At 39.4% G+C, this 12,715-nt stretch overlaps 1 protein-coding gene across 1 annotated transcript in view; it reads right to left on the reverse strand.

Moving 5' to 3' along the window:
• Positions 1 to 691: 691 nt before the first annotated feature.
• The window catches only part of TBX20 (T-box transcription factor 20), a 36,929-nt gene continuing 24,905 nt past the window's right edge, over positions 692 to 12,715 (reverse strand). The window contains exons 7-8 of the mRNA XM_030971571.1: positions 7,914 to 8,023; positions 692 to 3,641 (exon numbers count right to left, since the gene is read on the reverse strand). Of these exons, the coding sequence (XP_030827431.1) occupies positions 3,301 to 3,641; positions 7,914 to 8,023 (451 nt within the window). The 3' untranslated portion in view covers positions 692 to 3,300. The remainder of the gene's footprint in view (positions 3,642 to 7,913; positions 8,024 to 12,715) is intronic.

Below are 12,715 nucleotides of genomic sequence, written 5' to 3' on the forward strand. Positions count from 1 at the left end.
CTGTTCCTACTGCCAGACTTTATTTTTAGATGACAACATGGAATGAAATCCTGCCCCCATTACAGTCAATAAATTTCCATTTTACTTCAGTTGGGTAGAAATTTTATTCCTGAATCACTCCCATGCTTCCCCAGGCCTACAGGAGGGTGATGGGGACATGGAGCAGAAACGTTTTGAGGTGGCAAGACCTCTTCATTGGACATCCTGTGACCCCTGTGAACTTAATCCCTTTAACCTCAAATCTCTGCAACAGGTTTTGTAGGTAGGACTGTGAGGGCAAAGAAGAGGAAGTGAGGAATGGACACTCACTATGGACATACCTATTGATCTCATTCCTGGGGAAATATGTCACAAGCTGCCTTCATTCCCTTGCTTGGGACCTGCCTGTGATTCTGCGTTAGTGGGCAGCCCAAAGGGTTTCTGCTGCAAAGGAGTTAAACCATCAGAGAGAAGCGCAAGGAGGAATGAGCCCACTGAAAGAGACTTGGTTTGACTGGAAAAATCAAGCTGTGGATTTTGACAGATAATTCTGCATCATCTGTAATACAAAATTCATCAGAGAGAATGTGGAAGAGGCATTGGCTTTATCATGTTTTTATATTGAGACAGCCTACTGCCATGTTATTTCAGATATGATTCACACTTCATTTGTAGTGGAAAGCCCTTTTCTTTCATTTAATTTTTTTTTTTTTTGGTAAATGAAGTTGTCAAAATCCAGTTTCATTCTCCAGAAAGAGCCTGGAGAATTTTCTCTGAGACAGTATAAGGGGCTTAGACAGTATAATTCTGCATGCCAAATATTGGTGTTCTCAGAGCAGGGCCTGGGACAGGGCTGAAAAGATTGTGCAGTTTATTTTTGTGAATTTGGTTCATGAAGTAAGGTGATGTATGAGCAGCCTTTATGTCACATGTTGACCATGCCTAAATCAGCATGCCTATATCAGCCCACCTGCTTCAGACTTGTTTCTGGAGTCATATAAAAGTTGCCTACTCACTTGGCCCTTTCCTGATGGAAGTATCAGCAGTAAAACTACTGGCTTGAGTTCTGAACCTATCTGTATCCCCTGAACTCCAGATAAGTTAATGAAGCTGCAGAAGGAACCAGATAAAAGAAGCAGAATTTCCACACAGGCTTTAGTGCATGTCATCCTAGGGTCTTCATACAACTCTAACAGAAGTCAAACAACTGAAGAGAAAACTTACTTCCAAATCTCTTCTGTAATTATTGTTTCTGTAGGGTCATGTTTACTTGAAGAATTACATTCTTGTAGGGTCAGTATCACCTAATTTCCTGAAAAACTGGAGGTTTATCTCAAAACCAGCTATAAGTAGGCACAATCTTGCAACATGCACTTTTTCTGTGAATCTGATAACCTACAGCAAAATCTAATAGTTGGGTACACTAAGAGAAATTCAGTGTCTGATTCTGAGCCATTTAAATACTGCAAAGCTTGGCCTGTTATATTAATTTATGAAACTCCTTGTAGCAGGTCTGAATTGCAAATAAATTTTCATTTTTACTTACAGACAGATCACAGGAGTTGCAAATTGGCCCAGGTCAGTTTTCATCAGCAGGTCCAACAGTGATTAATGGGGAATTAGGGTGATATTGCAGATGACTTGGTTGAAAAGGTGATTGAAATGGCCAGCTTGAGAAGATTTTGAATTCAGCTATTAGAAAATACATAATGGTGGTCTTTTTTTGTGGGATGCATATGCCTTGCCTTGCACTTTGCAGAGATGGGAGTAGGTGACTCAGTGTACTGCACTCTGCTTTTTACCATATGACACCAATACAGAATGGTGAAAAGCAGAGGACAATAAGTCTGTTTTGTGTTCCAGCTCTGCAGAGATCTGTAATATATGAGATTATATATGCTAGTTCTTTTTTGTCAGTAGATGTATTATCATCTACAGCTTGGATGCAATTCACACAGAAACTCTGTGGCAACTTATTATTTACAGTGGAATCCCAGCTTTTGCCACACAGAAAACCAACATCACACTGGTACTCTTTCCAGTAGTGCAAAGGATTCCTGCTAGCTCTCTGCAGACAAGGTCATTTTCTTATGCCTCTACAGCTCCTCCATTGCATCAGACACAACATACTAGAAAAAGGGGACAATACTTTGAATGAGAGCCCCAAATACTAACTGAAAAAAGTCACACATGAATTTAACAAAACTTGTGTGAAGTTCTGTACTGATATTTTTCCAAGGAAACTCCACCATTCTAGTGGGACATGAAAAAACTGGTAGTTCAACCCTCATTTTCCTGGCCAAGGTGATGCCTTGTATAATAACAGCCATGACCAAACCCAAAAAATCAGAACAAGTGGAAAGATATTCCAGTGCTACCAGTCCATTAATTATGGTTTGATCCAGAGTCTATAGACTGATCTAGCCTGAAATTGGGTTAACTTGGTACACATGTGCAGCTGGAAACAGGTCTTCAGTGGCATGCACAGCAGCAAACAAGCACTGCTTTAAAATTGGAAATCTTGTGTTTCTAAGTTTAAGTAACAGATCTTTCCAAATCAAAATTTTTCTTCATTATATCTTAACCAACAGTTAAATTACTCCTCCTCAGATATAGGACAAACTTCCTTTTAGACTGAAGGACAGAATACATTATTACTACTACAGTCCTGTAACACAGTTCTTTTTTTGGAACCGATAAGTGTTTTGTGAAAGAAACAAACAAAAAAAGAAAGACTTAATAACGTTCTCTTTGTGATTATAGTAGCAACTAAGAAATACTGGTTTTGGTGAATATATGCCAGTCTTAAAAAGGACAGTGGTCTTCTCCACTTTATCCTGTTTTCAGCAAATGTATGCTGAGATAGCCTAAAACATGCTCAAAGTTATAGCAATACATTTTTCTGTTTAGATGCTCATCAGTCACAAGAAGAGATGAAGATGAGTAAGAGTATTGCCTTTTTAGAATTCATCTAGCATATGAAAAAAGACCTATAGACAATTAGTTTGTACACTGCTGCTTAAAGATAATCTCTTTCCTCTAGGTATAATGCACCTTTGGAACAAGCTGCACGCGACCAAAGATCCTGGGGACTTTGGGATCCATTTTGGCTGTGTTACACATAGATATGTGAGCAGCTCCAAGCTGCGTGCTCTCTTCTTGTGATCCCTCAAGAGAGGAATCTGTATCCACAATGCATTTTCTTAGCTGGTTTGTCATGAGTTCAGCACTCCTGCCACAGGCCTTTCAGGAAGGTCCCTTGTATTTTGTCATAGCAAAGTTGCACTTTTAAAATCTCGTGTTCCTCTTGCCACACGTCACTCATACAAACGGTGTCATCACTGCGGAAGAGTGACGCAGTCCTTGGATAGCTGCATAAGGACCCTGCTGAAAATAATGGTGGTACCTTGGCATGTGGAAGGATGGGAAAGTGGGGCCGCTACCTTGCATGGAGCTGGCTATAGCAGAGGGTGTAAGAGGCATTCCCAGGCGGCTGTATGGAGGCAGAGATCCTTGGATTGGATGAGGAATGGGTGTAGCTATGGATGCAGTGCTGGTACCCAGGGCACTCAAAGACTGTGGATGCTGAAATCCTGGGAAACTGGTTGAAGAGGAAACCCAGGAACTGAGGGGCAGATTATCAGATGTTGTAAAGGCTGACCCTGCAAGCAAAGAGAAAGAATACCTAACATTGGCACATGAAGCTGGTAAAGTAGCAAAAAGGGAGAAAATGAGTCCTTCACAGCAAGCCTGGTTTCAATGACCACTTGTCATTGGAAATACTTCCCATATACTTCTGTCTTTAAAATGTTATTTGCTGGTTGATGTCCTTTATCGCTATGTCTTAGACAAATTTCCATTTTCAGAAGCTGGTTGCAGTGGTTTCAACAGTAAAATCAGCTTTGCACATTAAACATTTTAAACACTGAAACACCTTGTAATGCTGCCTCTAAACACTGAAATATCTACTCTCACATGGAAATTCACTGTATTACATCCCTGTTTTGAAGACATACCTGTAGATTTTTACATCAGATCCTTAGCAGAACTGTTGTTTTGGGGTTTTTTCCCAAAATTTCAGTGTGGGGAAAATGCAGAAAAATGCAATTTGCTCTACAAGTTTTCCTTTTTTTTTAATCCTAGTAAAACCTGCCAACATTACATCTTTCCAGTCAACATGTTTCTTTCCATAATATAGAGCAAAAAATCCTAAAAACATAAATGTCAAAGTATTTGTTATTTTCCCACTGTGTACAGTACTCTAATAAACACCACCAGTGCTAATTCATAGTAAGAGGTTCAAATGGTAGTGTTCTGTTTGTCATTTTGTTTTGTGTTTGTTGAATTTGATAAGTTTCAAAACCTATTTCCACAAATCTTCCAACTCTTTAAAATACTTTGTTTCCTGAAGATTGAAGAATCATTTAAAAAATGTTTTCTTAAAATTAGAACTAATTACTTATGTTGACAGTAAAATTTTGGGGAAACAATAATTCGTTTGGATAATTGCACATGGTCATTTTCAAATAATCTGATGACTGTGTTGTCTTTCATCTCTGTAGTTCCTATATGCATCTGGTCATCATCATACGTCTGATTTCTAGAAATGGCGACTACAACAAAATGCTATAAATAAACTCATTGTATTCCTCTTTAAACTATAATTTAACTTTTGTTCTTATGTATTTTCTTACTCGACCAGCTTTCTTACCTTAGAAAATAAATTTGTTGGAAAGAGTATTTGATGAAATATAATTTCAATTCAGTATTGCAAAACATTTTGACACAACAAATTTTGTAACAGGTGCTAGTTTCATAAATCTAATTCAAGAAGGGAGGTTCATCCAAACTGTAGAATGAAAACATATGAAGACGTCTATCCATTAAGGAAAACTTAGTGGAATGAAGTAACCCATCACAGCCACATACTCAAACCAAACTATAAGCAAAAAACAACAGAAATAAAAAGTGTATATTGTTGAGGTTTTTTTTAAAAAATCATAAATCTCTTATGGGATATATTCTCAAGCCATGAATTATTTTTTCTCTGCTTAATGCAACAAGTAAAACAGCCCAGTAACAGGAAAAATAAATTGTGCCAATTTAGCAGTGGAGATAAACTTGAACCAAATCCTGGTCCTACCACTGAACCAAATCCTAACTGCTAGGAAATTAGGATCCAGAGCCAAACTCTAAGTATGACATATTACTCACAGATCACAGCAAAACCCTTGACAAATCAGAGGGTATCTGAGCATTGCTGCACTACAGGGAAAGCAGGGTGCAAATCTGGATTTGCCCAGAAAGTTTTCATTTGGCTCTCTTCCAGGTGGCTACTATGAATCCTGTGGATGTCTGTGGGTGTAGGCACAGAGAAATTTTGCATTAAAGAGTTTAAGAGTTTCCATTGAATTTCTGTATTTCCTATTTGTTAGTTCCTTTGGAATTAGACACCTTGTACTGTAGGTTAGCGGCTTCCATCTTTAGATGGCTGAAATTTGCTGAGCTGAGAATGCTCTGGGAGGGTGCTGAGGTAATTACCAAGTCTATCACTGATATTTATTTCTTTGTTTTATACAGAATAAGGTATGTGATTCCTTCTTATGAATGGCTGTGAAATGATTGTAGGGTCGGAACATTTCTCCTATTAGGAAAGGCTTAGAGAATTGGGCTTGAGGAATCTTGAGAAGAGCAGACTTTTGGGACACCTAATTGCAGCCTGTCAGTGGTTAAAGCAGGCCTATGAGAAAGCTGGGAACAAATTTTTACCATGATTTGTCACAAGAAAGGGCTTTAAAGTAAAAGTGGATAGACTTAGACTAGATATAGGAAAGAAATTTTTTACTGTGAGGGTGGTGAAACACTGATTGGTGAAACACAGGCTGCCCAGAGAGGGGCTGGATGTCCCATTCCACGAAATATGCAAGGTCAAGTTGGATGGGGCTCTAAGCATCTTGATCTAGTTGAAGATGTCCCTGCTCACTGAAGGGGATTTGCACTACATGACCTTTAACAGTCTCTTCCAACGCTAACTGTCCAATGATTTTCACAAGAAACTTCCTCAAGCATCCTTTCCTGCTCCAACTGATTTGGTCTGTAATTGCAGCTTAGTACTCCACATACTGCTTTTGCCACCACCAAGGGAATTAGTGCTTCTGAGGCAATCAAGGTCTCAAAGAGCTTATAACACACACCACCCAGAAATGCATAGGTACTTGGCTCTCAACTCTTATTTTTGTGGGGGAACATCCATCAGTTTTACATGCAAGCTAATTTTAAAGTTCACTGGCAGAAATGAAAATATCTATGGAATTTCAATAAGAACATTGTTTCTCTCCGTGTATCTTGGAGGAGTTTTCCGTATTTAAGGACACTAGACCTAAAGAGAGAGCAAAGGCAGTACCAGTTACTCATGTGTAAGAGCAGTATGATTTACCTTCTGTGCATGTCTCTGGTTGCCCAGAACACTCACATCCCATGTAGCATATGGCTCCCAGATTAGAAGAAAGTTCTTTGCCATGATTCACAATTTTCCTCACTTACTCATTTGCCATATTGCAAGCAAATGCAGAACTGTACCCTTTTATTACACAGAAAATTAATTGTCATAAAGTAGTATATCCCCCATGACACCTTTCTAAGGATTCTCTTCTGAAGAGATTTAAAAGCCAGCTCTCATACTGATGTTCACCTGGTTCATTTTGTCACTCCCAAGGGAGGACATCACACTAGGGAGAAATTTAATTCTTGAAGAGAAGGTACTTTGCTCTGAGCACTTCAAGCAATGGAAAATTTAATACTGTCTTCAACAATAGCTGGCCTAGGGTCTAAGCTGACAAGAAGCAAGGTAATTCCCCAGAACTGTGTGAAAGGATGGCATCATAGCAGGTGAACTTGCCTGAGAAACTCCATAATCTAAGGACCTGCTCTTAGAATAGATCTGTAAAAACAAACCTACCTAATCACATTTTGCTGAAGAGCAACCCATGGTTAAAAATAAGTGCGTTTTCCCTGCACAAGTCCAAAGAGCTCATGACCAGAAAGAATGCTGTTATCTTAGCAGCACTGTATAAAGTTAGAGGACAAGACAAGGGCACTGCCAGTCGGAAGACAGATAGAACTGCTTTACCTCAAGTGGCTGTGGCATATCAGGCAGGTCACAAAGTCAACATGCAAACTATAATGCAAGACAAGGTTTTGCCAGTCAGCAATCCTACAGGAAGGGTTTGAGATCTATTTCCATCTATTTCCAGTGGTTAATTGTGACAGATGCAATTTCTCCACTAAGTATCCCCACAAAGATCAAGTCTGTCTTGTTACTACTTTTGCTACTGCTAATGCAGACAAATTGTTTGATAAAGCATTTGGGGCTAATTGCTTCAGCAGGAACAGCACCTTTAAGAGACTAACAGATAACAATTAAACATCAATTTTTCAGGGAGCTACCAAATTTTCTTCCTGAAGAAGCAAAGCGGGTTAACCACAAGCAGGTTGAAGATGGTTAGAACTAAGTCCTCTGTTCACAGAAGGCTGGAGGGGCAGCAAGTGGCACATCTACATGGTGCTTTACAAGTGGTGTGGAGCCCAGCTAGTAAGTCCTGCCAAGAGATGGAGAGTGTTAACTTGTTCTCAGCACCACAATAATGAAGTTTTCTGGTTTGCAGAGGAAGCAGAACTGATTCTCTCCTGATGGCAAGGATTATATGGTTGTCTCTAGAATGGCCTCCTGAATTGAACCACCCACACCAGTGTTGTGGGCATATCAGATGTCCCAAAGAGCCAAAAGGTAACAAATATTCTTCTTCATTATATGACTTCATGGCAGAGAGACACACCAGAGAAATGCTTTAGTGTACTACGGTACTGCCTGTGGTCCTACTTTTCTCAAGCGTAACTGAGTCACTACAGTTTACATCATGAGCACGTTTTCCTACCTCTGCTTTGTGTTGCCTGGCTGTCATCTCCAAGATCATCTTCTCCTCCATAGGTCCGAATGGGGGATCGAGCATAGGAATGCTTTTGGATAAGGCTCTCCACACTTTCTCTGTAAAAGGGAACAACCTAATGTATCAATACCATCCTAAACAGCATCCTGTTCTGTTCAGGTAAATACAGTGCCTTTTCCTGTCCAGATCACAGCTTTCTCACACAGGCTCTCCAAAGTTACTTGGCAAAAGACTTACCTCATTGCATGACATTGGAAATGCCAGACTTGGCCTGAATTTTTTTAATATTGTGGATCACCGCTTACCAGCTTCTTCAGCAGAATGAACTTCCTACTGTGCTTCCTGGATGTGGTCTCAGACAGTGAATATCAAACCAGCACTCTTCATAAATTTGAAAATGCAAACTCTGCAGTTATTTGTGCTGGGGGATGAGTCTGGGTTCAAAGAGACACCTGTGATCCAGCTCCTTTCAAACAAGCTTTTGCATCACACATGACCACCCCATCTGCTGCTTTCCCCTTTTTCTGAAAGCAGGGGCAAAGATAGGTGTGTCCAGAGACAACTCAGCTCTGACTATGCTCTCTCAGCATCATAGTGGAGGGCAGTTTGTAGCAGGAAGTCTGCAGATACTACTGATCTCATGCCATGTCTATTCTGGGAGGTTAGATGTGTCTGCCAGGCCCCTGCCTCACTGGTAGCACAAATCACTGAAGTCACCCAAACCATTTTTAAATAGAAGGAAGGCATATCTGCACGATAAGCCTCAGTAGTTTGTAAGGAAGATCCAACCTTACACACTCCAAGCGCATTTTCATATAAGTAGGTGGCATTATACCAAAGATGAAAATTACCTAGGCACATTTCCAAAATGGCTTTGACCTTCTGTTCCTGTTTAAGAAATCTAAGTAGCAATAGTTGTTTAAATCTGCTACTTGATGAATGTTTTGTCTGAATTTACCATTTATCCATTCATACTTGCTAATGCCCTTTGCTTAGAGAGTGCTCCTGTTCCAGAAATTCCAAGGAAAAATATTTTTCAAGTAACATGATAAATCACAGTGGCACATGTTTTCCTTTCCTACAGAAAGTCCATTATGGTCATTTTGTCCTTGGTCTATCGCTGGCATCATTACTTATGCTAGTCTCCTCAGAAAAAAATAAATAAAAAGAGGATCTTATCAAAGTGATTTACTTGTGTCAGGATTGGAAGTGGACTGAAAGCAATGGCAGTTCCTACATAGAGGATGATATAATTGGATTACTGCCTTTTAAGTGATTGAAAACAGTAGGCATATCAGGGCTATCTTGAAGAAGATTTTCCAAAGAAAAAGACAGATGGCATTGTTTACATTATGTGCTGAATGCCTCTTGAAACATTAGACTTTCTTCTGAAGCAGAATGTGAAAGGCATAGAATTTTACTTGGCCAAAAGGGCTATTTCATATGAGTACAGCATAACAGAATAACAAATTAGACTGGTGTTGTCTGAGTGATTTAGATACTGGTATATAAACACATTCATAATCTAGGAATTACTAGTCTATCAAGGTCTGAAAAATAAATTTAATTCAGGTGATTGTCTGTATTGTCTCTATTGACTTTATTTCTAGTAAGGGTCTGCTTATAACAGCAGATATTACAGCACGTAATAATATCCTGATGCAACAGAAACAATGCAGGCTGTAGTTTTAGCACAGTGGGCCAATTTCACCTCTAAAACATTGGATCCAATGGCAGCTTGGGGATAAACTCACCCCAATAAATTTACATTTGAATTACCTACAGGGATTTAAAGCTAAATCAAATGCCCACAATTATTGCAGACTAAATTCTTTCCAGATGGGTTTGTATGCTAGACAGAGAACTCTATTATTCTATATGGTTGTCTTCTTTTAAAGGAAAAAGAGAGATGACTTCTTAGTGAACCCTGAATCTGCAAAGTTTGAAACCAGGGAACTATGTGGTAGGTTTATTTATTTATTTTATGATGTAGCATTGCAGATAGTATGCAAAAGGTTTTGGAAGATTAATCTCATTCATCGGCACAAGAGGCAAAGGTTTTTATGGCAGAGGGAATGTGGAAACTTGGATCAGGGAAAGCAACTAATCTCACAGAAACAGTTCCTTTTGTGCAGTTGAGATTTAATATTCAAAACTGTACGAGCTTATCTTGACTAACCACGTAGGTTGTTTATGCTATAATCACAAAACACCTACTGAATTTTCATTTTAGAGGTTGAGGCTGTGACTCTCATCATGAGTGCAAAGCATTGAGATTCACACCAGAATTTAGGCACCTGCCCCCACAGTCTCCAGGTGGCTCCTCTTCTTTTCACATACAACACATACTGCATATAAACCCCCAAACAGACCTACAAAATGCAAAAGGCTGAGAGCACCTAAGTGTGCAAAAGGAAACGGAAAAAAAAAGAAGCTGTGTATTTTCTCCACTCAAAATTCATATCTCTGAGTTATACTCCAAGTACTGTTTCTTCTACTTAGGAAAACAAGAGCAGAAGTCTTTCCTTCGCCTTGTGTTTCAAAGGAAAAGGGTGTGGTGCCCGCTGCACCACGCTGCAATATTCCATCCTCAGAGAACACCACTTGGAGTCTGGATAGAGAAGGCAGCAGTTGCAATTCATTTAACCTATAAAAACATTTGGATTTTCCCACATAGGTTGGAAAGAGGAGACTAACCTACTCCACCCTTTAAAGACAGAGGTGCCTCAGGACTTGACTCCAGCACAGATACGTAGGAGGAAGCAAAACTTTAACAAGACTTAAGTGCCTGTGAAATCTAGTTCAAAATGCAGGAGCAAAGCTGGCAATGTGGAACACAGATTCCTTCTTATATCCTTGTTTCCACTGGGTACAAAAGGACTTAAATCTCAAAATATTTCTGAAAATTCTCCTTATGGAACTATGAACCCTTTACGTTATCCCAAATATGGTGCTCTGGAGAGTGGATTAATAGATTTTTTTCAAGTCTCAAAATATTACATTAACACTACTAAAAGGGAAACACATTATTACCTCTGGCTTTTTAGTTTTGTACACAACATCAGATATTTCAATGTGGTTCCAAGGATTTATGGAAATAATTTTATAAATTACTGAATCATAAATTAATATTTGCCACTTTATGATTCTATGCTCAATTTCAAAAATTAGCAAGAGAAGAACATGGTGGAGGGTTTTTTAAAGCTGTCTTTGCTAATTTTTCAGCATTGTTCCACAGTAAACATGTTGTCTGAAGAACAAAGTGATTTCCAGTAACTCAATACTCAACTTCTGTCCTGTTTCTTTGTTTGAGATCAGAGACTTGTTATCTTATACTGGGACCTAACAATTTTTACCTTTTAATGTGTCTAAGAACTCCACAGTTTCTTCTATAAGCAAGAAATTAGTATTTAACCTTGTTCTGAGAGAGATCACAAGCTGCCAATTGAATAAAGGAAAGATGTCTCCTTTCTGTCAAATGTTTTTGTGTGGTCTACCAACAAGTTCAGTCTTCCATGCTGTTCTTCAGCTCAGAGATATGTTGGAAATACCCAGAGGAGGGAAAAGCATGCAAATGCACACAATACATTACTATGATTAAGTTGTGCAATGTGTGCAACTGGATAATAGTAGGAGATGACAGGCTGGAGAAGAGAAAGTTAGGGACTGAAGCTGCTTGAGGAAAAGGATCCATGTGCCAAATGGAAAGCAGAAAACTAAGCTCATATTGGCAAGCACACCCACAGAGAAGATGCAAGGAAGGACAAATGTGAAGAGGTATAATAGGGAAAGGAGCTCAGGCTGATCCCAATAATCTGCATTCCAACAGAAGCACACTTTGAGCCCAGCCCTGTCAATAAACCTTATTATGAATGAAGCACTTTTCTCCTTTGTCCAAGAAATAAAACAGCAAAATTTGAACCTGAAATCAAAGCATGTGAAAGGCTGAAATAATTCATCAATTAGAAAGGGTTTAGGGTGCACAGGGACCATCTTGCTATTCTGCAGATTCTAACCTCTTGATTAAACTTTTCACTCTTGCCTCTGCTAGCAATTGATTCCAAAACGAAACTTCTGGCTAGAGATACTTTATGTCACAGAGTTCCAAGCTGAGTCTTTGGCCTTGTTCAACTAACAGTGCCCTGTATGTACAGAGTAGCCTCAAAGGACCAAAAGATGGGAAAATCATGATGCTACTGACAAATGATTCACTAACACTTTACAGACCAAATGCAATATTTGCCATGGATTTGAGCTAGGAGAGGGCAGAGAACAGAGTTGGCTTAGTAAGTAGCTGAGGCTCTGTGTGAGGGTGCTCACTTTCTTTTGCTGTCAACCCAGATTATAGAAATTCTCTCAGGAGATGATAAAGTCCCAGATTACCCTGAGCAGGATCTTGTAATCAAGATGAAAGAACAGGGCTTCTTTGGAGGTGGGAGAAGGCATCTCTGATGTAATTTTTTCTGCTCCTTTTGCTATTACTCTACTTCAGCTGTGCATGCACAGCAGCCTGGTGATCACCACAACCCCGATTCTGAATTTGGCAGAAAGGAGATGGAAGCCTACCTTCTCCCTTTGGGACAAAAGTGCTTAAGACAATATATTTAGCATGGGTGAAGGTGTCAAGAAAGCTGATTCAGAAGTAGCTTGCTGGAACTAGGGCATCCAGTATCTCTCTCAGATCTATACCACGGCTACAAAGAGGGTGAAGTTTGATATAAGGGGCAGCCATCCCTTCCAGTGGGAGCCAGGATCAAGCTTCTTTGAAGACAACATGCTAAAGTCAAACT

This window comes from Camarhynchus parvulus, chromosome 2 (genome assembly GCF_901933205.1).
Source record: "Camarhynchus parvulus chromosome 2, STF_HiC, whole genome shotgun sequence".
Lineage (NCBI taxonomy): Eukaryota > Metazoa > Chordata > Aves > Passeriformes > Thraupidae > Camarhynchus > Camarhynchus parvulus.